The 24,711-nt window shown below is 42.0% G+C and overlaps 1 protein-coding gene across 4 annotated transcripts in view; it reads right to left on the bottom strand.

The window, feature by feature from the left end:
* SSB (small RNA binding exonuclease protection factor La) overlaps positions 1-24,711 on the bottom strand; it is a 103,930-nt gene that overhangs the window by 51,354 nt on the left and 27,865 nt on the right. For all 4 annotated transcript variants that reach the window (XM_033944160.1, XM_033944161.1, XM_033944162.1 and 1 more), the window contains exons 4-8: positions 10,439-10,613; positions 8,464-8,571; positions 8,273-8,373; positions 7,016-7,087; positions 6,892-6,934 (exon numbers count right to left, since the gene is read on the bottom strand). In XM_033944160.1, coding sequence (XP_033800051.1) covers positions 6,892-6,934; positions 7,016-7,087; positions 8,273-8,373; positions 8,464-8,571; positions 10,439-10,613 — 499 coding nt within the window. The remainder of the gene's footprint in view (positions 1-6,891; positions 6,935-7,015; positions 7,088-8,272; positions 8,374-8,463; positions 8,572-10,438; positions 10,614-24,711) is intronic.

Raw genomic sequence — 24,711 nt, 5'->3', positions numbered from 1 at the left:
TTTCTTAGAAAGAATACATAAAAGGGAAATACAATAGGAGAAGGGAAAAGTTAAAAAGTGCAAAAATAAATGTGTGTAAAAAAAAATCAGCTATAGGCATTTTAAAATGCAAGCATTTTAGGCTGCTTCTGAATTTCTGCAAGTTTCGTTCAGCTCTAAGGTATAGAGGGATAGAGTTCCAAATTAAAGGGACAGTGACTGAAAAAATTAGAGTACGGCGAGTACCAATTATCTTTAGGGATGGGACGTTAAGGCTGTGGAGGTGGACCTCCACGCTGCGGCCATTTATCAAACCCGGCATATCGAACAGGGATTTAGCATTTCGCTAAGATTTTGAACTGCTCTGGTAAGGCTTTCAGCAACTGTTTAGTTTTATAATCTTTTATCTTGGTTTTCCATCGTATAACAATTTTTTTGCCTTTTTATAGCTCTCTCTATCCCCAACCCTGATGAAATCATGAAACGCGTCGGTGGGGATCGAGGCAGACCCAGTTTCATAAGCTAAGTACTGCCATTGCAGCAATTTATTAATGACAATTATAGTTTATTCAAGCACTTGCACTTTATAAATTATTATGCAACGTTATAAAATAATATATATTCACACACTATAATGTTCCTATGAGGACGGCTACCACACGAGTATAAGGTGTGGCATTCTGAGGAACCTGTGTGCTGAATTTCACAAATTCAGGTGGCAATTTGAGGTTCATTGTGGTTTTAGATTTTCAGAAAGCATTTGACAAAGTTCCTAATGAGAGGCTCCTGTGAAAATTAAAGAATCATGTGATAGGAGGCAATGTTCAGTTGTGGATTAGGAATTGGTTATTGGATAGAAAAGGGAAGGCTTCCGAGGTATAGGAAGTAGAAAGATCACGATTCCACTGATCTCGTTACAGAGATAGAAGGCCCTTTAATGGAAAATGGTCAATTTTCTCAATGGAGGAGGGTAAATAGTGGAGTGCCATGGGGTCTATACTGGGACCAGCGCTATTTAACTTATTTATAAATGATCTGGAAATTGGAAAAACAAGTGAGGTGATTAAATTTGCAGATACCAAACTGTTCAAAGTTGTTAAAATGAATGCAGACTGAAAGATTGCAGGCAGACCTTAGGAAATTGGAAGACTGGGCATCCAAATGGCAGATGAAATTTCATATGGACAAATGCAAATTGATGCACATTGGAAAAAATAACCCAAATCATAGTAGCCACATGCTAGGGTTCACCTTGGGAGCGTAGCACAAAAGAAAAAGATCTGGGTGTCATTGTAGACAATACACAGAAACCTTCTGCCCAATGTGTGATGGCGTCACCCAAAAAAAGCAAATAAGATGCTAGGAATTATTAAAAAATGGATGGTTAACAAGACTAAGAATGTTATAAATACCATGGTGCAACCTCACCTCGAGTACTGCGTTCAATTCTGGCCGTTTTAGCTCAAAAATATAGCTGAACTAGAAAAGGACGACCAAGATGATAAAGGGAATGGAACCTCTCTCGTATTAAGGAATGGAAAAGATAAAAAACAGACGAAAACTGGAATAAGCACAAACAACATCAACGCAGGTGCCATAAGGCGATAAAAGGGGCCAAAAGAGACTACGAGGAAAAAATAGCCAAGGAGGCGAGAAACTTCAAGCCGTTCTTTCGATATATTAAAGGGAAACGACCCGCAAAGGAAGAAGTGGGACTGTTGGATGACTAACGAATAAAGGGAGTGATAAAGGAGGACAAGGCAATCGCCGACAGACTGAACACGTTTTTTTCATCTGTATTTACCGAAGAGGATATACACAGCATACGGGAACCCATCAGGATGTATGCTGAAGTGAAAACGGGAAACTGACAGGGTTGACGGTCAGTTTAGAAGAGGTATGCAGGCAGATTGATAGGCTCAAGAGCGATAAATCCCCGGGACCGGATGGTATCCATCCAAGGGTCATCAAGGAACTGAAAGGGACCATAGCTGAACTGCTTCAACTGATAGCCAACCTGTCAATCAAAACGGGAAAGATTCCAGAGGACTGGAAGGTGGCAAATGTTACGCCAATCTTCAAAAAAGGTTCGAGAGGAGAACCGGGAAACTACAGACCGGCGAGTCTGACCTCGGTACTAGTGACCTGGACTGGCCACCATGAAACAGGCCACTGGGCTAGATGGACCATTGGTCTGGCCCATTAAGACTATTCTTATGTTCCTCTGTACCAAAATAACACCTGTTGAACAAGATGGCAACCCAGTGACTTTTTGGTGTTGTAAATTTAGCAATTTTGGAATACCCTTTTATAAAATTTATTGTAAGTGTTTTGCAGAATTACTGAAGTCAATGAGAAGGGCTACTGTCCAATGAGAGTGACATGCTGAAGAACACAAAGTCTGTTCTGGGATTACGCTAATCTGCACTGAAACGTTCCTGTGCTATGTGCGAGACTTATGCAACCTGCACTAGATGAATACTTGGACTATTGTACTGAAGCTATTGGGATTTAAACTTATAGCACCAATATAATTTTTGTTTTCAAGCACTTTGGAAAAGGTGGAGGATAAAGTCTTTACTTCAGACTTGTGCAAGTGCTCAAGAGATTGTGTGCTATGAGCCCAGAAACATTCAAGCAGCATGTATGCGTGACAAGACTGTTAAAAGCCACAGTGCCGAGAGATTGAAGAAGATACTTCCACGGAAGATTCAACGTATATGTGCACAGCCCATAGACTTCTGTGCAGGAGAGGAAATGCGGTGGGCAAAACTGAAAGGAGCGATTGTAAGGGCGACAAACCTTTCTGTAAGGCAATAAGTAAATAAGAGGAAAAGAAGGCCGCTTTGGTTCTCAAAAGTAGTAGCTGAGAAGGAAAGGAATAAGAGGTTAGCTTTCATAAACTACAAAAGATCTCAGAAAGAGGAAAAAATATCTGGAAAATTTAAGAGAGGCTGGCCTTGTAGTCAGGAAAGCAAAGACACAAATGGAAGAAAAAATAGCTGACATGGTAAAATGGACAGACATGACATTTTTTAGTTATTAGTGATAGGAAGAAGTGCAAAAGTGGATTTGTGAGACAGCAAAGGTGAAGGGGAGGAATATGTAGAAGCTGATAAAAGGCTGAATTGCTTAACAAATATTTCTGTTCTGTGATCACAGCTGAAGTGCCAGAAGTGGGACCGTAGAAGATAAATGTAAATAGGGATGGAGGAGTAATAAACCATGATCGAATTTCAGAGGGTTGTGTTCGTGAGGAGCTAGCTAAAATAAAGCGATGGGGGCCGGACGGTGTACATCTGAGAGTGCCGAAGGAACTTAGGGAAGTTCTGCTAGCTCCACTGACTGAACTTTTCAATGAGTCTCTACAGTCGAGAGTTGAACGGAGGAGAAGTAAGGAAAAAGTAGAGAATTACAGGCTGGTAAGTCTGACTTCTGTGGTAAGCAAATTAATGGAAATGCTTTTAAAACAGAGAATGGTCAAGTTTCTGGAATCCTGTGGATTACAGGACCAGAGGTAACATGGATTCACTAGAGGTAGATCTTGTAAGACAAATTTGATCAATTTCTTTGACTGGGTTACCAGAGAATTGGATAGAGGATGTGTGCTAGATGTGGTGTATTTAGATTTTAGCAAAGCCTTTGACAGTGTTCCACACAGACATCTAATAAATAAATTGAGTGCCCTCAGGATGGGTCCCAAAGTGACAGGCTGGAGCAGGAACTGGTTGAGTGGAAGGCAACAGAGGGTAGTGATCAATGGAGATCGCTCTGAGGAAAGGGATGTTACCAGTGGTGTGCCTCAAGGTTCTGTTCTTGGGCCTGTTCTTTTTAACATTTTTATAAACGATATTGCTGAAGGGTTGTCGGGTAAGATTTGCCTCTTTGCGGATGATACCAAAATCTGCAACAGAATAGACACGCTAGATGGTGTGAATAACAAAGAAAGACCTGGCAAAGCTTGAAGAATGGACTGAAATTTGGTAGCTAAAATTTAATGCTAAGAAATGCAAGGTCATGCATTTGGGTTGCAAAAACCCGAGCGAACAGTATAGTTTAGGAGGTGAAGAACTTATGTGCACAACAGAAGAGCAGGAATTGGGTGTGATGGTATGTGATGTTCTTAAGGTGGCCAAACAGGTTGAAAAGGTGACGGCGAAAGCTAGAAGGATGCTAGGTTGCATAGGGAGAGGTATGGCCAGTAGGAAAAAGGAGGTACCGTATTTTTCATTCTATAAGACGCACCCGTCCTTAAGACGCACCTCCCTGTAGAGGAGGAAAAATCAAGGAAAAAAATTTCCTCCTCCACAGAGGGGTGCGTCGGGTGTTGGGAAGTCCGAAGGCGCCTGCCCGCAACCCAAAGCCGCCCACTGCCCCCCGGTACCTTTTTAAAGTTGCGGTGGTCCAGCAAGTTCTCCTGCTGGACGGCTGGCTTTGGTAACAGAACGGCGCAACGTAGGAGTGCAACCTTTGCGCTTCCTGCCTGGTGCTGCGCAGCTCAGTGGTTGGCTGGAAGCGCAAAGGTCACGCTCCTGTGTCACGCCGCTCTGCTCTGCTACCAAAGCCAGCCGTCCAGAAGAAGAGTGCACTGGACCACTGCAACTTTAAAAAGGTACCGGGGGGATGGGGGGGAGAGAAGGTGTATTTGTTCCATAAGACGCACCAATTTTTCCATCCCCTTTTTGCGGTGGAAATTTGCGTTTTATGGAGCGAAAAATACGTATTGATGCCCCTGTATAATACTTAGGTGAGACCTCATTTAGAATATTGTGTACAATTCTGGAGGCCGCACCTTCAAAAACATATAAAAAGGATGGAGTCTATCCACAGGAAGGTTACTAAAATGGTTCGTGATCTTCATCATAAGGCATATGGGGACAGACAGACTTAAAGATCTCAATCTGTATACTTTGGAGGAAAGGCAGGAGAGACGTGGCATAAATGTGCATGAGTAGAGTCTCTTTCATTTGAAAAGAAGCCCTGGAATGAGAGGGCATAGGATGAAGTTAAGAGGTTATAGGCTCAGGAGTTATCCAAGGAAATACTTTTTTACAGTAAAGGTGGTAGAAGCGTGGAACAGTTAGGGTGGTAGAAGCGTGGAACAGTCTCCCGGAAGAGGTGGTGGAGAAAGATTGTGTCTGATTTCAAGAAAGCCTGGGATAGGCATCTCTTAGAGAGAGGAAGAGATAATGGTTATTGCAGATGGGCAGACTGGATGGGCCATTTAGCCTTTACCTGCCATCATGTTTCTATGTGCCAGAGAAGGGGGGGGGGGGGAGCATCTGGTGGCAGGAGGGAGTGAGCATCCTGCCTGCCTGCTTTTTTTTTTTGTTTGTTTGTTTGGGGGGGGGCTCCATTGGCAGGAGGGAGTAGGCATCCCTCCTGCCAATTTTCTCTCAGGGGGAGGGGGGATTCCCAGTGCCATGCTCATTGGGGAGGGCTGTCATCAGCAGTGGGAGACTTTTTTCTTTTTATGGGACAGATATTTTGCGTGTGTAACATAAGCAAAATATCTATGCCAATGAAAAGAAATGAAAAAAAAAACAAACCAAAAACCCAGGCAGACCCGTCGGTAACAGTTACCTAGATCTGTCTGTTTTTCCGATTGCTAAAAACCCTTTTTTTTTTTTTTTTTGAATAGTCAAGCAATGTTAGTGCATCAATCGCTTAGCTACTTTGCATGGGGTTTTAGCTAATTTGAATGACTGGATCGGAAAATGGACGATCGGGGGGGAAACATGTGGTGAGCTGTTTTGTGCATCAAGTTGGTAAAAGCAATCATCGCTAAAGCTGTGAAAACAGGTTTAGCAACCATCACTGACTTTAGTGCACCTAGCCAAAAGATAATTAAGCCAATCCTTGTAGACTCAAGGAAACATCTGAGCACAATACTTGCATTTGCTCTGATTTTGATCGGCACCTGAGCAGATTAACACAACATATGTAACAAAAGTCATAGATCTTTTTGACACAGTTTGGCCTTAGATCTAGTCTCTGACGTCAAATGACAAAAGGAGTGATTCAATAAAAAAATAAATCTATAAAATTACCTAATTAGTAGAAAATATCATCAGGAGAGGTTTGTCTAGTGTCCATTTGATGGACCAGGAAAAAACCACCACACTTGAGACTGCTGTGCGCAGAAAAGCCTGCACATGCTCAGAGAGTTATACTAAGTTCTGAACTCTGGGAGAACTGTTAAAGCAATATGTTCAGACATCAATTTATGCACTTAATTCAACATGTCTGTTAATGGAAAATATATTAAAATTTCCTCCCCTACTAAGTTTATTCTTCTTTCCCTTCATTCTCCTCTGCTGAGTTAGCTACATATGCACAACAGTAGCATCACAGCATCTCGGGCCAGTTTCCTCTCTGCTATGCAGAGCTGGTAGTGTGCTATGACCTGCAAAAAATCCCAAGTTCTGCGCAATACAAAATGTGAAATACTAGGACTGGAAACAGAATGAGACTAGGAAACAGCTTGAATTGTCACACTGCTATCGTCCTCCAAGAAGTTGATGCTTATCCAGTAAGAAATGGTATACAGGGCAGACTTCCATAAGTAATGAAAAATTCTGCGAAAGAGCCATATTTTTATGCTCCACCCCTCCCCCAGTGGCATCATAGGCTGACCAAGGCACCTGACCAAAGACTGAACTATACAGTACAATACAATGTCTTATATACCACAATTTTCTGTAAGGAATCTATCTTCATTAAAATGTTAAAAGCAGCAGCTCAGTTGCGAGAGCAATTTCTTACTCCCCCTCCACCAGTTTTATATGGCGAGTAGTATCAGCTGAAGACACTCTAAATACATTGAGTATCAACACTTCTGTAATGCTCCCTCAGTTGTCTACTCCACAAGGCAAATAGAAAGACTACACCAGTCTTACTGGGGCCTCCTACCATTTCTGCATCTTCTGCTCTCTTCTGATTTTCTTCTTTCTCCCTAAAAGCAAAATATGGGTCATTAGCAGCAGGCATAATTTGTCAAGGCAACAGAAGCATACAACACAAACCGAATACCTACTGTTTGTTCTTTGCTTTCAAATCACTTCTCAATTTTTTTCGTTCTTCATTCTTCTTTGTAAAATAATCCTCCCTATGAAGTTAATTCAGAGTGCTAATTTGTTAAACAAACAAAAGAACAACTTATATCCACCCAGTCTAACATATATTGCAAAATAATTTTATTTTTGCTCTTATTTGATGTGCTGTAAATCTACTGTAAATTATGTCCCCAATTATCCAGTACTATCACAAGTGTAATGATTTAAGAAAAAAGTGTGGATTTTCTAGTATTTGGTAAGACGCTACATAATGTACTGCTATTGCATATCAGGGCCTCGGAGACAGTAATAATGATGCTACAAACTGGGGGCTAGAGGGGAAAATATCTTGTTAAGTCTCAAAAAAGGTCAAAGTGTGCTCTCATTTTAACAAAGATGCTAGATGCGATTCAGAAAAAATAACAAAATAACAAAAACACAAAAAGCCCCCCCCCCCGAACAAAGTGGTCTATAACAGGTGCATTTTGAGAATGCTGTTGTACTATATACGGTGTCAGGTCAAAACCGCGGAAGACAAAGGCGTGCGCTGACAACTGAGCGCAGCGCGGAGGCGCGCACCGAAGAAAATAACTGTTTTTAGGGGCTCTGACGGGGGTGTGGGCCCACTTTACTTTATACAGATCGCGCCGCGTTGTGGGGGGTTTGGGGGTTGTAACCCCCCACATTTTACTGAAAACTTCACTTTTTCCCTAAAAACAGGGAAAAAGTTAAGTTTACAGTATAATGAGGGGGGTTACAACCCCCAAAACGCCGCCGCGATCTGTATTAAGTAAAGTGGGGGGCTCCCCAACAAAACCTCCCGGAGTCCCTAAAAACTGTCATTTTCTTTGGCGCGCACCTCCGTCTTGCGCTCAGTTGTCGGCGCGCGCCTTTGTCTTCCGCGGTTTTGTCTATGAACCACTATATACACATAGAGTGAAAGATCACTATTTTGGCTACTGGCAGGCAACAGACTTCAAACTACAGAGAAAGCTTTCAGTCTGTCTGCTGTGTAGAAACTTCTAATTCCATTGGTAATAATTCAGCCTTTATATTTACACACTTAAAGTAGTTTACATTTTTAAGCATGCACAAAAAATGTTTCCTTATTTCGTGCCTAATTTTGGCAGTTTATATCCTTCTGATAAATTATGTATTATAAAGTCCCAAAGGGAACTAATTCTGGATGACCATTCATGACTGAATGAACTGACTCAGTTTCAGACAGGTTAACTCACTTGGATAATATAATTAGGTCTGTCTCTTTATACTTCAGATTTGGTACGGCTATGAACTTCTTAGCTGATTCATTACTGTCAAACACTACAAATACAGACCCCTGTGGAATATATGGAGAAAACATGTTATTAATCATGGCTCTTGTTTTCTACTGTGAAACTCAGTCAGGGTAAATACATTTATCAAATACCTTAAATGCTTTCTGTATAGTTCGTCTCAATTGAATGTTTTCTATGGGGCCCTTATCTTCAAACCATTCTTTGATATCATCAAAGGATGCATCTGTTGGAAAACCTTTCTGTAAAAGCAAAAGAATTCAGTAAAACAGATTAGAAGAGAAGGTATGAATTGTGTTCTTACCTTCTGTGAGAAGTTTTATATTTCAGGTTTTACTTACTACTACTATTTATCACTTCTTTAACACTGAAAGACATACATTACTGAAAGACATACAGTACTGAAAGCACTGTACATTTTGACATTTAATAGACGGTCCCTGCTAAGAAGAGCTTACAGTCTAACTTGGATTTACAAATCTCTCTGAAGATAAGAAGGTCTAGATGGCCCATTTTTCTTGTGCTGCCTTAATAATTATTTCACACATTAAAAATATTTCCTCCCAAGTCACATGGTGCCATGGAAATGAGCAGACGCTGAAGTGTGGTGCTCCTCACTTCCTCCGCTAAATCGGCTAAAATCCTGACATTTTCAGCACCCACCACTGCAGAGTGAGGTTCATACTCCTGGAGCTTCGATCAGGTGTTTCGGGTGATGGACTTTGGTGCTAGATAATGGCTAAAGTGCCTCGGAATGAACAGGAGAAATCAAGGCCCGTGGCAAGCAAGATGGTGGAGCCCTCGATGACGCCAGGCCCTTCCTTTTTTTTTTTTTTAAAATCATTTTTATTAGAAAGGGTTCAACAAGATAACTGGAACAACACTTAATACCAAAAGTGCAAATACAGAAATGCAAATACAAACAGCAAGTTATATACAAGAACTTCACCCTCTGGAGAAGTCCACAGAGATGGTACAGTTACAGTAGAGCATCAGAGGGAAACTAGCCTCTCCCAGCAGACTAAAACAAAGAAAGAAAGAAATATCTAGTACAGAGGGACAAGATACAGACAACTCCTGCTACACAAGTGATGTGGAGATGTACAAAGCCCCCCAAATCCTCCCGGAGGGGGTAGATAAACACAAAGAGTCGTCAAGCATCAGTCGATGGAATGCTCCATGCAACGTCTACAGTGCTGCATTTAGGATTTAGTAAACAAGCTAGAGGATCTGGAGAACTGCTCAAGGTGGAACAGACTGATCGGCTTACCAGAGTCAGAGAGGGCAGGGGACCTCCCGCGCCACTTAGAGATGTGGTTTTCAACATAGGTGAAATTTGATGAGTCATTGGGGCCTCTATGTATTGAAAGAGCCCATTGGGTGGGTTCCCCCAGAGCGACTGGTTCTAAGCCTCGTGCAATTGTGCTACGGATGCTACACTTTGCCCATAAACAAGCAGTTTTAAGAGCGACGCATACTGATGTTTCACTCAGCTATGAAGGGCAGAAAATCCTGCGTTCCCAGGGCTATTCTACCAAATTGGCAGAATTGAGGAGGGAGTTTTCACCTTTATGTACTATTCTGATGGAGAAGAAAATAAAATTTGCGTTAACTTTACCCAGCCTGTCTTCTTATCCAAGTGGCAGGCAAGGAACATTTCTTTGAGGAGGTTCATCAGGCCAAGGACTTTATCAATATTATCCCAGACTAAACACTGCCTACCTGAAGGAACTTTGATTTGGCACTGTTTTGTTCCCCCTATGGGGGGGGGGGGTGTACCCTGGAGGTTTTGTGACTGAGGCCTGTAAGTTGCAGTGTTTGGAGCACCGGAATGCCTTGATCCTCAATGTGGAGTTTTTCAGTGCTGTGAAGGATCATTTTGTTGGTGAACTTCGATTTGTTTAAAGTCTTCTTAGGAACTTAAGGGATAGGGACGCCTCAATGGTTTTGGAGAAAGATTGGGGGGATAAGGGAGGATTTAGATTTGAAGTGGTAGGGAGGAAGGGGAAGAGTGAAAGCTCTTCTATCTACCTGTTAAGAATATCTTGAATGTAATTTTTTGATGTTTTATTTATTTCTCAGGTATGCTAACTGAACAGAATTACTTACAACATATACAGATCTGTTTTTGATTGCAGTTTTGTATTGGTCATTGACTTCGGGAAGAGGTTTTTTAGTAGATCTTCTTATTTTAGTTTTATCCTCATGGATCTCCAGAAGACCAGTCTTCGATTTTCCTAATGCTTCTGCTATTACACCAAAGTCTGTAGTCAAGCGACTTAATCTGGAAAGAGAAATGGACAAAACCTTTTAAAATACAAACGCTGTAAACTGCTGCAGAGAGAAAATAATGAAACAGAGAACCATGAGAATCTGCAAATATAAATGGGAATGAGCAAAGATACAGCTAAAGGATATGCAAAATTATCGACAAAAAAGAGGAGGGGAAATGATTCAAAAGAACAAATTAAAGATAAAATAAAAGGAGAAAGGACTTCACAAAGAAGACCAGTGAATGATAGAATGTGCATTATTTACAAAGGATTTTTAGCACAAAGAAGACCAGTGAATGATAGAATGTGCATTCTTTGTAAAGGATTTATAGAAGAAAATTCTAGTACTTTCTCTATGACAGGGCTGCCCAAGTCCGGTCCTCGAGATCTACTGGCAGGCCAGGTTTTCAGGACATCCACAATGAATATGCATGAGAGAGAGATTTGCATACCAAGAAGGCAATGTAGGTAAATCTCTCTCATGCATATTCATTGTGGATATTCTGAAAACCTGGCCTGCCAGTAGATCTCGAGGACCGGACTTGGGCAGCCCTGCTCTAAGACATTAAATATGAAACAATTAAACACTAAATTAAGAGAAGGGCAGTACACATGTGAACAGTAGTAGACAAGGCCACAGACTTTTGCAACACATAACTCATGATATTAGATGAGCATGAATGCTTGGACATCACCCCTTACAGATAAAATTTACTTGTCAATGTAAAAAAAAAAAAAAAAAAAAAAAAAGGACTTTACTTCAAAAACAAAAAATTATTATTAAACACCACCTGACACAAGAAGCTATGGGACACTTTGAATGTGTCTTGGTCTATAACTTACATAACATCCACCCCCTCCTAACCCCCCCAATCCTAGCTCCACCACAATAGAAAATCATTGAACAAAGATAGTGCGCCTAGGTTTAAAAATATGTGGCTGCATGCCCCAGGTGACTGTTTCCTAGAAAGGAGTCCAAGTCTTCTGAAACTGTAAACCTGGTTTAGAATCAAAGTCTTGAATCAAAATCCTTTCCATTCTCATTTATTAAATCACAAAACCTCACCAGGTTTGTAAAGTTGGGGCACTAGGCAGCAGCCAACACCACAAAATCCATTTTTGAGTCCTCTTAAGTACTGGTGAGCTCACAGAATATACTCTAAACTGCAACTTTGGGTCCTGCAAAATTTTACGAGACCACAATTGGGAAATAATAGAGATAAGTAAATTCTAGTATCACCGAATTTTGATACAGGTCCAGAACATATGCCCTAATGTTGCATGTTCCAATTTACATTTGGGACTCATAAGAATAGCCTTACTGGGTTAGACCAATGGTCCATCAAGTTCAGTAACTCGTTCTCTTGGTGGCCAATCCAGGTCACTAGTATCTGGCCTAAACCCAAGGAGTAGCAATATTTCATGCTACCAATCCAGGGCAAGCGGTGGCTTCCCCCATGTCTTTCTCAATAACAAACAATAGACTTTTCCTCCAGGAAATTGTCTAAACCTTTCTTAAAACCAGCTATGCTATCCACTCTTACCAAAACCTTTGGGGCAAAGCCTGCTCAATAAACTTGGTGTGGAGAGAAACAGAAGTCCAAGACAAACTTGTATAACATCTCCCACTGAAGCACCTGTGGAGTCTATGTACAAGAGCAAATCTGGGAGAGTCTAGGGTCATCTGTAATTCTGCATTCCATACTACTTTTAATGAATAGTCTATCTTCTCAGCAGTATCCTGAAGGTAATGCTAGTGGTATCACAGGGGCACTTTCATTTGTGATCCTATTGAGAAGGCTTCTGAGAGCATCTCGAACATCTTCAGTACGATCTTCCCAGGAGAGGCTCAAAATATAGTGTTTTAGTTCCAAGTATGCAAAGTCATCAATAGAAGAAACAGAATTCTTGCTGCAAATCTGAAAAGTTTTATTTGGCCCTCCCCCTTGATAACCTGGAACAAGTAATATTTCTTTTTGTTATCACTGAAGAAATGATCCAGAACTTGAACCAGGTGGAAAAGCAGGATTGCCCCAAATAGACAAAATATGGCATAGTCCTGGCTAAAAATTTATAATGTTTGCAAATCCATATCAACACAGTTAGATTTTTAAGACATTCGAAGGATAGCCTCCCACAGTTTGTAAACAGGGAGGTAAAGTGAAACCCCGGAGCCAGGCTCGTTTCTACAGTAGTGTCTGAAAAATAAGAACTAAACCAGTCATTGATGTGGTACTAGATCCACGTTACATGTGTGATACAGCCAGTGTGATGCACGAGAACCACCACCCCTAGGTGGTTCGCTATTCTTCGAATAATCCAGCCTATCATTGACCACAGCGGAATATGAAGAACAGTTCCTTTATTGGCCACAGTTGTACCACGGCATCTATGCTGGCACTTCCTAGCTCTACTTTGCAGCTGAAGTATTGAGAAGCCTTCCTATTTACTGTCAATACCATTAGATTGAACGTCAGCCTCCACCGGTGCTTTACAATTTTGTTGAAAGTACTCTGTGACCTTCGGGTTTCCTAGGGGAGATGCTAGAGGGGAAAATGGCTTTTGAACTTTTACTAGGTCCAGTTGTCCAGAAAGGGGGGCATTAACAGTGATTTATAAGTGCCTCAATGAAAGGGGAGCTTCTTTGTTGCCTTATATGAAAGCCTGGGAGGGTGATTGGGAATCTGTTATATCCTGGGATGTGTGGAAGGGGATTTGGCGAGAGGTGTCCTCCTCGGGAATTGCAACTTTGATAGTTAAGAATGGCTTTATTATTCCGGTGGTACTATACCCCTAAATTATTGTCTAGGATGAGAGGGAGTGAGAAGGTGGAGGAGTTGTGGGGAGGTGGGTACCTATTTCCATATGTGGTGGTCCTGTAGGAGAGTGCAAGATTTTTAGTATTTGCTCAAATATCTCGCATTCTGAGCAAGCGGGTGCCGGCTGATTGACGCTATGCATTATTGGAAGGGGGGGGGAATACTCTTTCTGTAAATTAGTAATCACAGCTGCCCATTTGGTGGTGGCCTTCCAGTAGAATCAACCGGGGCCCCTTTCTTGGCAGTCAGTGGAGCAGATGCTGCACCAGAGGCAGCTCATGTATCGCATTAGCCAGCATGGTGCGTGCCATGGATATGCACATATATGGCGCAGTTCTTACTTAATACTGTATATTTGCTGATCTATTGGAGTGGTTGGGCATTTTGGGGGTGAGCAAGTCCCTGAAAGGGGGGCTGTTTTTTTTGGGGGGGAGCTACACTATGCTACGGTGTAGTATTGAGGGCTTGGGGATCTGTCACAGGGAGAGTGGGGGGTGATTCTTTCTGATTTTATGCGACTATGTCTTCACTGGTAGACTGTTTTGATTTTGGCTTGTTCTCTTGTTATGGGGAAGCATGTTTTCTGCATAAGCTTTTGTATGAGCTATTGTATGAGCCTCTTTTGTCTGTTTACATATTGTATTTTCATGCTTTGTATTACTGGCAAGTGCATATTTTCAATAAAAAGCTTTATTATTTAAACAAAAAAAAAAAAAATAGTCTGGGACAAAGACCACTCCCCCAGATTCAGGGCCTGGCACTAAGTCTGCTTGCTCAATGTCCATTCCTGCAACACGCACCGCCAAAATGGCTTGTAGATGGGATTCTGCCTAGTAAAACAATTGGGCCTCTTGCCATCAATGGAGCACTTTTGGTGTCTCCCTGTCCGTTGACGTATGCCACTGTTGTGAGCTCCCCTGGGAGAACGGTATAGAAAATTGAATAAATAAATATATAAATAAATAAAGATCCCAACCATTTTGCCTTCTAGGATCTTTTTGAATGACTGCACCGCTAAGCGAATGGTTCTCGGTTCCAATCTATCGATGAACTATTTTCTCTGAGAATGTAACCATCAGCCCTGAACTGGGTAACCCTCGCAATGACCTTCCCAGCCGTACAGTTGGCACCTGTCATCAATATCATCCCAGGGGGGGCAGGATGTCACTTGATAGCTGGTTCCTGAATGGATGTCGGTGTGCTCAGCTCTGTGCTACCTGCTCAATTGCTGCCATTTTTCCTATGCTAAAACCCCGAATACTCTTCTTTTAAGATGCACATTGTGCTCTTTACCTGGTCTTGTCTCCCGCTGTTGATTTTGGAAGGGATTGGTGCTCCGGATCGCTGGGTATGCCAATAAACATGCCGCGACCCAGTAAGGAGAAAGCTGCCATGTACCACCCTAAAATGGCGACTGCATCAGCTGCGGAGATCGCAGCCGGCTCCTCTGAGGACATTTTGCATATCTCCCTTCAGAACATAGTAAATGACAGCAGATAAAGACCTGAACGGTCCATCCAGTCTGCCTTAGTTATTCTAATTGAAAATATGATTAAATTAACTTGTCTCTTCTTTGATATTTCTGGGCCATAGACTAAAAGTCCACCTGGTATTGTCCAAAGTTCCAACTGCTGAAGTTGTCATCTAAGCTCACTTCAGCCTATCCAAGCATCCCACTGTTTGCAGGATATTTACTGTAAAGTCTGGCCTGTAACATCCTCATGTTCCAAGTTAGTGGAGCTCCCATTGATGCCCTCCCTAGCCCAGCCTATACTGAATCACCATATATGGGACACAAACCGTACAAGTCTGTCCAATACCAACCTTAGTTATTTTATTTATATCATTTTTTTTCTAATTAGAGATCCTCTGTGTAATTACTTTTGGTAGGAATTTGGGATGAGTATGTAGGACCACTCTGTTGTAATAGAATGTGGTATAAGGTGGATCTGAAACCAATGCTCAAAGATCACTGACACATCAAGTTGAAGCAATCAGGAAATCAGGAAAACCACTTTCCACGTGAGATATTTGAGGCATAAAGATGCAACGGTTCAAACAGTGGCTTCATTAGAGTGAAAATACAACACTGAGATCCCAAGAAACTAGAGGAACTTTGACTGGGGAGTTTTGTGTACATCAGTTCCTTCATAAATTTGGAAACCAATGCGTATCGTGAAGACAGAATATGAACGGCACCAAGGTGAACTCTTACTAAAGTAGTCTTTAGATCCGAGTCTGAGAGATGTAAAAGATAAATCCAATACTGATAACAGGGGATATATATTTGGAAGTAAAGCATACCGATTACACCATAAGGTGAAACGAGTCTACTTAAAAAAGGAGCAGCATTGTGTAGATGGTTTCATTTATTCAATTTTCTATACCATTCTCTCAGGGGAGCTTAGAACGGTTTACATGAATTTATTCAGGTACTCCAGCATTTTTCCCCGTCTGTCCCAGTAGACTCACAATCTAATCTACCTGGGGCAATGGGGGGGATTAAGTGACATGCCAAGGGTCACAAGGAGCAGCATGGGTTTGAACCCACAACCTCAGGCTACAATTCATTTTGAAGTCTATTCTGTTCCACAGTAAATACAAATCTGAGTAACATTCTATTGAAGAACCTTATAATCATATATTTAAGAAATATTTTGCAGCCAAGTCAACTGTTTGCCTTAACTAAAAATAATCATGAGTAGGAAACAGATTTAGGGTGAAAATCTCTCTCAAACTTGAATGGCACTCAATGTATCCTTGGTTTCGTAATTGCACACTAATTAAAAGCTTCTTACGTACAGCCTTCTTAATACTGTATGATCAAGCTTGTACTCCATCCATACATAAAAAGTAGGAGTATTTGAAAATTGATCCATTCAAACCGTTTCCCATTGATACACACACATGCAGAGGAGACACACTCTGTTTTCCTGAAAAGTCAACGGTTTAGTGGTGAAATTTTTTTTAACTCGCTGAACAGTTCTCTGCAGCTGTCTTGAGGGAAAAGTGCTTAATACTGAAGTAGCCTGATCTTTAAGAAAGCCATACAAAAGAAAAAAAAAAAATGATGTTACAGTCAATTACTTAACAAAGCTGTCTCAGAGGCAGTTGTAAAACAATGGTAATTACAATTCAGCTGTTAATTCCAGTTTAGCATTGATTTGTGCCATCCAATTACTTCCTATAATTATGTTCTGCTCCAAAAAGTCAGAACAGTTAACTCAAATTTTGTCAAACCTAAACTAACTTGCCAGATGTCCTGTAGTTACTGTGCATTTCTTAATATGGAAGCCATCTAACATTTGGATGCATTTTCAAGCCTTAAGCAAAGTCCAAAACACATTTATCTCTTGATAAAGGGGAGATTCTGTTCAAGCCAGAACACAGTACTGTATTAGTTTTGTTTAAGAATTACCGTACATCATGGGGATTTATTCAATTAAGTCAGCTTCTTTGGACTTCTCATATTTATATTCAACAGCTACTATGTTTTGGCTTTTCAAGACAACATAGCAAGCAAGGAAGGAAGTATATTACAAAAAAAAAAAAAAGTCTTCCCATCAAGGGAGGAATGGCCAAGACAGTGGCATGCTGCTGGCAGCATTTGTAACTTCTCTTATCTGTTGTTGCTTCAAATTTGCTTCTCAGCTACTATGCCATATACAAAATGTAAAGGAACCAATAAAGCAAGTCCCTCAACAGCTAAGGCATCATCTCCCCTTCAGCAGATAAGTTTGTTGCCAAAACTCCCAATTAATGAATTGGAGACACTCCCAAAGTAGTCTCGGGCAGAGAAGAGCCTAAGGAATTGGTATTTGATGTCACCCTGTCTCCTACACTTTTCAACCCCCCCCCCAAAAAAAATTGCACACAAATCTACTGATGATGCTACTGAGTTCCCTTCCAGTGAAGACAGCTAGTGAGGAGATCACTTTGCGAGGGGCACATGTCGCTGGTTCAGACAGACAGAGATTGGAAACATTGGAATTTCTGTGATCTCTTCACAGAATGTGAGACCGGTGGTGACCTTGGAAAGCATTCGACATGCTTTCCAGGAGCTAGATTCCACAGTGACTAGCTCATAAAATATATCACATTGAGTGAGTACTGTCGATTATTTAAACTAAACTAAAACTTTAGAAAGAACTAAAAGAATTCTCAAACTGAATTTAGTAAAATGCAATATTAAACACAATAACTGATGTCAAATTTTGTAAAGGACAAACTGGTTCTGAACAGATTGAAAAAATTGTAATCGTAGATTAAAAAAAAAAAAAAAAAAAAAAAAGACAGGAGGTTCACTTTCTAAAGTCTTGGAAACTTCTTCTGGAAGCCTTTAAAAGGTATTTGATTGAGGTGCTAAAATTCTCCATAGGACATACCCTTTTTTCCACCCACTTTTTTGGGTGGAAAAAGTGCATCTTATGGAGCGAAAAATATGGTAGGTCATCTTTGACTCATCATCATGTCCCAGGAGTTGCATTATACAGTTTAGAAATAAGCTTTTACAGTTACCATTTCAGTTACTTCCAGGTTGGCTCCTTGTCTTAGTACAGACATGCTTTTTTAAAAAAAGGTTTCCTGAATCTTAGATAGTGGTAACAAGATCGTAGCGTAAGTGGTAGCTGGTTCCAGCAAGGTGCCAATTGATATTGGATGGATAATGTAATTTGCCTGGTAGACTTTATATTGTTGCATGCTGGGAATTTTAAGTAGAAGAGATTTCTGGTGGAATATCTGTTGGAGGCATCTTGGCATAAGATGACCAAGTGTTAAGATCTTTAAGGCAGTGATGCCTAATTTAAATTTGATCTCTGCGGTTATGGGCAGTCAATGTAATTTCATAAAGTAGGGCTGTAGGTGTTTTGATTTCCATAGTCCATATACAAGTCTTACTGCTGTATTTTGAACTAGTTGTAGATTGGTAGAAATGCTTCAGAGCAAAGAACTAGTGTTACATTACAGTAGTCTAGTTGAAATAGGGATTGCATTAAAATTCAGAAAACCTCCATTTCAAAGTATTTTCTAATGGATCTTAGCTTTTTCATCACAAGGAAAGATTGTTTTATTGATTGTACATGGCTCTTCATGGTTAGATGGTTATCAATTTCTACTCCTAAGATTCAGGATTATAGTTCTAATGGAAAGTCTGTTGTCCACTGTAATACTTGGGAGTGTAGCGTGGGTCAGTTGAGGGTCCTAGCCAAAGGAATTTGGTTTTGTTCTTATTTAGTTTGAGGTCCAGTTTGCTATGATGTGAGCCCTTTTTGATAGTGGCGAGGGTGTTGGCTAATGCTGCTATGACAGGTAGCATGATCATTATGTCATCTGCATAGGTGAAATGAACGCTGTGCTATAATTGTATTTTTATGATTCACAAGTTCCCTTTTGTGGGAAAAAAAAAAAGATTTGGATATATCCCGATTTAACAAGGTCAAGAGAAAAGGAAGAGGTTTTTGGGTACGAGAACTGAAAGGGTAGCCCTGGGTAAATTGATTCTATTGGCATACTTCTGTAAACGTGTTAAGTATCTTATAGTGAAGCACATCTTTTCACTCGAAAAAGAGCTTTTCTCGATTATGAAGAAACAGGTCACTGTGACTACCTAGCTATAGATTGAATTGAATAATAAAACTATGGATTGTTCATGTTCAGCCTTTGATTTATCGTATATTTTCCTTCAATTGATTTCATCTACATGAATGGTATTCCCCTCTACTTGTGGTCTAATGCAGATGTGAAAATAAAAAATTGTGTCTTTCCTTTCTAAAGTTTACTTGCAAGAGGCATTCAATAATTTATCTACCCAAGTATGAAAGAAAGTAGCAGACATTTTTAAACATGTTCTGACATGTCTCAAGGTTACTCATGCACAGTAGTGGCTCAGTGCCAGAGACCAACACTGAATGCCCCTCATAAATCTGTTGAGCTCTATTCTTATAGCGAAGATGCGGTATATAAGCTTAAGGTTCAGTTTAGTTTAAAGTTAAAATATAGAGTCCATGCTGAACTGCAAAATAAACAATGTTCTGCACAAAAAAATTGTTTTAAAGATTGGCACAGTTTTACTTCCCATTGATATTCATTGAAGTTAAGGGGATTGAAAGATTAGGTTCTTACTTTGCTAATCTTTCTGCTAGAAGATATAAGATTCTGTACCATAGCTGTTCCTTCCCCCCAGATGCAAACTTTGCTACAGAACTTGAAATTATTTCACTTTCACTTCTGAGCTAGCCAAACTATCAGAGGATGCCCAAGATGGGAAACACTAGTGATAAAATTCCCATGTTAAAAATTCATATAGCCCAGGGGCCCCCTTCAACATCAAAATCTCCAGCACTATAGTACCTTCATGAATCAGTACTACATACCTGAACTTGTAAAAAGTGTCCTGCAGTGTCTCCTCTCTCTACTAAATTAGACCCTTTAGTAAACCATATATTCCCTCAATTCCACCTATTATTCCACTTTTGCAACAAAGTACATCAACTTCAGCTGTATCGTCAGAATGCCAGCAAAGTACAGTAAAGCACAGTTACTTACCGTAACAGGTGTTATCCAGGGACAGCAGGCAGATATTCTTGACTGATGGGTGACGGCACCGACGGAGCCCCGGTACGGACAATTTTAGAGTGATTGCACTCTAAGAACTTGGAAAGTTCTGGTAGGCCGCACCGCGCACGTGCCTTCCCGCCCGACGGAGGCGCGCGGTCCCCAGTTATGATAAGCCAGCTAAGAAGCCAACCCGGGGAGGTGGGAGGGACGCAAGAATATCTGCCGGCTGTCCCTGGATAACACCTGTTACGGTAAGTAACTGTGCTTTATCCCAGGACAAGCAGGCAGCATATTCTTGACTGATGGGTGACCTCCAAGCTAACAAAAAAGAGGGATGGAGGGAAGGTTGGCCATTATGAAAACAAATTTTGCAAAACAGATTGGCCGAAGTGTCCATCCCGTCTGGAAAAAACATCCAGACAATAATGAGATGTAAAAGTATGAACTGAGGACCAAGTAGCAGCCTTGCAGATTTCCTCAATAGGAGTAGAACGGAGGAAAGCTACAGACGCTGCCATAGCTCGGACTCTATGGGCAGAGACAGAACCTTCCAGTGTCAGTCCGGTCTGAGCATAACAGAATGAAATGCACGCTGCTAGCCAATTAGACAACGTACGTTTAGAAACAGGACGACCCAATTTATTTGGATCAAATGACAGGAAGAGCTGGGGAGCTGATCTGTGGGACTTAGTACGCTCTAAATAGTAAGCTAGAGCCCTCTTACAGTCCAAAGTATGAAGAGCCCGTTCTCCAGAATGCGAGTGAGGTTTCGGAAAGAAGACAGGCAGAACAATGGATTGGTTGAGATGAAAATCAGAGACAACCTTAGGGAGAAACTTTGGATGTGTACGTAGAACCACCTTGTCATGATGAAAGATTGTAAAAGGTGGATCCGCAACTAGTGCATGTAGCTCACTGACCCTCCTGGCAGAGGTAAGAGCAATAAGGAAAAGTACCTTCCAAGTGAGGAACTTGAAAGAAGCAGTAGCCAAGGGTTCAAATGGAGGCTTCATTAAAGCGGAGAGAACTACATTGAGATCCCATATAACAGGAGGGGCTTTAAGAGGTGGTTTCACATTAAAAAGACCCCGCATAAACCTGGACACCAAGGGATGAGCTGAGAGGATTTTTCCATGGACTGGCTCATGAAAAGCCGCAATAGCACTGAGGTGGACTCTGATTGAAGTGGATTTGAGACCAGAGTCTGACAACGAAAGCAGATAGTCCAATAAGGTCTCCACTGCAAGGGAAGTGGGATCATGATGATGAAGAAGACACCAGGAAGAAAAACGTGTCCACTTCTGATGGTAACATTGCAGAGTGGTCGGCTTCCTGGAGGCATTCAGAATTGAACGAACAGGCTGAGACAAAAGGGAATCACTCGAAGTCAGGTGCTGTCAGGTGCTGTCAGGTGAGAGATACCAAGCTGTCAGGTGCAGAGACTGGAGGTTGGGATGTAGAAGGGTTTCCTGATGCTGTGTAAGCAGAGAAGGATACAGTGGCAGAAGAAAAGGTTCTCTGGAACTGAGTTGAAGTAGAAGGGAGAACCAATGTTGCCTGGGCCATCTCGGAGCTATCAGAATCATGGTGGCTCGTTCCCTCTTGAGCTTGAACAAGGTTCTCAACATGAGAGGGAGAGGAGGAAAAGCATACAGGAACAGATTTGACCAATCTAGGAGAAACGCATCCGCTGCCAGACGGTGAGGTGAGTAGAGTCTGGAGCAGAAAAGGGGCAGCTGGTGATTGTGAGGAGCTGCAAAGAGGTCTATCTGAGGAGTGCCCCACTGAGCGAAGATGGACTGAAGAGTTATAGGATCGAGTGTCCACTCGTGAGGTTGGAGAATTCTGCTGAGTTTGTCTGCTAAGGAATTCTGTTCTCCCTGAATGTAAATCGCTTTCAGGAATAGATGATGATTTATGGCCCAAGTCCAGATTTTCTGGGCTTCCTGGCACAAGAGGCGAGAACCCGTTCCACCTTGCTTGTTGATGTAGTACATCGCTACCTGATTGTCTGTGCACAGGAGTAGAACTTGAGGGAAGAGAAGATGTTGGAAAGCCTTGAGAGCATAAAACATCGCTCTGAGTTCCAGGAAATTGATGTGGTGCTTCTTTTCCTGGGCTGTCCACAGACCTTGAGTTTGGAACTCGTTCAAATGAGCTCCCCAAGCATACGGGGAGGCATCGGTTGTGATGACTAGTTTATGAGGAGGTAGATGGAATAGAAGACCTCTGGATAGATTTGAGGATACCAACCACCATTGTAGAGACTGACGAAGAGATGATGTCACAGATATGTGACGTGAGCAAGGATCCGTCGCTTGGGACCACTGGGTAGCAAGGGTCCATTGAGGTGTGCGCAGGTGAAGACGTGCCAGAGGGGTGACATGCACTGTTGAAGCCATGTGTCCCAATAGTATCATCATTTGTTTGGCAGAGATGGAACTTTGAGGAAGAACCTGTTGACACAAAACCTGAAGAGTGTGGAGCCGGTTGGACGGCAGGAATGCTCTCATGAGGATCGTGTCCAGCACCGCTCCAATGAATTGAAGTCTCTGAGTGGGGATGAGATGAGATTTTGGAAAATTGACCTCGAACCCCAGAATCTGTAAGAACAAGATGGTTTGATTGGTGGCCAGTAGCACTGTTTGAGGAGAGTTGGCCTTTATCAACCAATCGTCCAGGTAAGGGAAAACTTGCAGATGATGTGAACGAAGGAAAGCAGCCACCACAATCAGACATTTGGTGAACACTCTTGGAGATGAAGCAAGTCCGAAGGGGAGAACTTTGTATTGGTAATGACAGTGATTGATCATGAAGCGGAGATACTGTCTGGAGTCTAGATGGATGGGAATATGAGTGTAAGCCTCCTTGAGGTCGAGGGAGCATAGCCATTCGCCCTGATTGAGAAGAGGATAAAGAGTTGCTAAAGAAAGCATCTTGAATTTCTCCTTGACCAAGCATTTGTTGAGATCTCGAAGATCTAAGATGGGCCTGAGATCTCCTGTTTTCTTTGGAACTAGAAAGTAACGGGAGTAAAATCCCTGACCTTTCTGGTCTAGAGGAACTTCTTCTATGGCATTTAGAAGAAGAAGGGATTGAACCTCTTGTATCAGGAGAGAGGATTGATGAGTGTTCAAAGCAGACTCTTTTGGTAGACTTTGAGCGGGAGAAGTCTGGAAGTTGAGAGAGTAGCCGTGGCGGATGATGTTTAGGACCCATTGGTCGGATGTAATGATCTCCCACCGACTGAGAAAATGGGTCAGGCGCCCTCCTATCGGTTGGAGAAGATGGGCAGATGGTATGATATTGGCTATGCTCAGGAGAAACACGTCAAAAGGGTTGAGTAGACTTTTGAGGTGGTGGAGGTTTCTGTTGCTGCTGCGTCTGCCTCTGAGGTTGACGTTGTTGTTGCTGTCGTTGCCTTCTAGGCTGTTGAGTAGCCTGAGGCAAAGGACGAGCAGCATAGCGGCGTTGGTAGGCCGATTGTTGTCGGAAAGGCCTGGCAGGTGGAGTCTTCTTTTTATTCTTTAGAAGAGTATCCCAACGTGTCTCATGCGCCGATAGCTTCTGTGTGGTGGAATCCATGGAATCACCAAACAGCTCATCCCCTAAGCAAGGTGCATTTGCTAGACGGTCTTGGTGGTTTACCTCCAACTCCGAGACCCTGAGCCATGCCAACCTGCGCATAGCCACTGACATAGCGGTGGCTCTAGAAGTCAATTCAAAGGTGTCATAAATTGATCTTACTAGAAACTTCCTCAACTGGAGAAGAGAGGAGGTACAAGTGTTGAAAGCAGATTTTTTGCGATCAGGCAGATATTTCTTAAAGGTAGAAATTGTTTGGATTAAATGTTTCAAATAAAATGAGAAATGAAACGCATAATTTCCTGATCTGTTTGCAAGCATGGCATTTTGATATAGCCGCTTGCCAAATTTGTCCATTGATTTCCCTTCTCTGCCAGGAGGGACGGAGGCATACACATTAGCTCCCGCTGATTTCTTTAAAGTGGACTCCACCAAAAGAGACTCATGCGGGAGTTGGGGTTTATCAAACCCAGGAATAGGTATCACCCTGTATAAGGAGTCCAGTTTTCTAGGGGCTCCAGGGACAGTCAGGGGAGTTTCAAGGTTTTTATAAAACGTTTCTCTCAATATATCATGGAGAGGAAGTTTAAGAAATTCCCTTGGAGGCTGGTCAAAGTCCAATGCATCAAGAAATGCCTTAGATTTCTTTGACTCAGCCTCCAAGGGAATAGACAAGGATTCACACATTTCCTTTAGAAAAGAAGGAAAAGATGCGGAATCTGGATGAGAAGAGGGATTGGTAACAAGGTGCTCCTCCTCATCAGAAGAGCATTCACCCTCGGAAAGAAAGGGCTCTTCAGAATCACCCCACAAATCAGGATCCCTAACCTGAGAGCCATGGTGTCGAGACTCTGGTGTGGAAGGTTCCTGGTGTCGGGTTTTATGTGTGGACTTGCCCGACCTCATGGATACGGTACCAGGCGATGTAACCTGTTGTGCTGGTACCGAGGTTTGAACCGCCTGGTGGTGAGATTTAGGCTCTGGAGCTAAAACCGGCATCGAGGTCGATGAGGTGGTAAGACCCGGTACCGATAAAGTAGATGTCGATAAAAGAGGGCGTTCCACTATCGGCACCGGTGGCTCCGACCGTACCGGAACTGGAAGGTTCTGGGGCAAAAAGGCAGGAAGTAGCTGTTGGAGTTGCTCT

This window comes from Geotrypetes seraphini, chromosome 5, assembly GCF_902459505.1.
Source record: "Geotrypetes seraphini chromosome 5, aGeoSer1.1, whole genome shotgun sequence".
NCBI lineage: Eukaryota > Metazoa > Chordata > Amphibia > Gymnophiona > Dermophiidae > Geotrypetes > Geotrypetes seraphini.
This window is presented reverse-complemented; position numbering and strand designations above follow the sequence as displayed.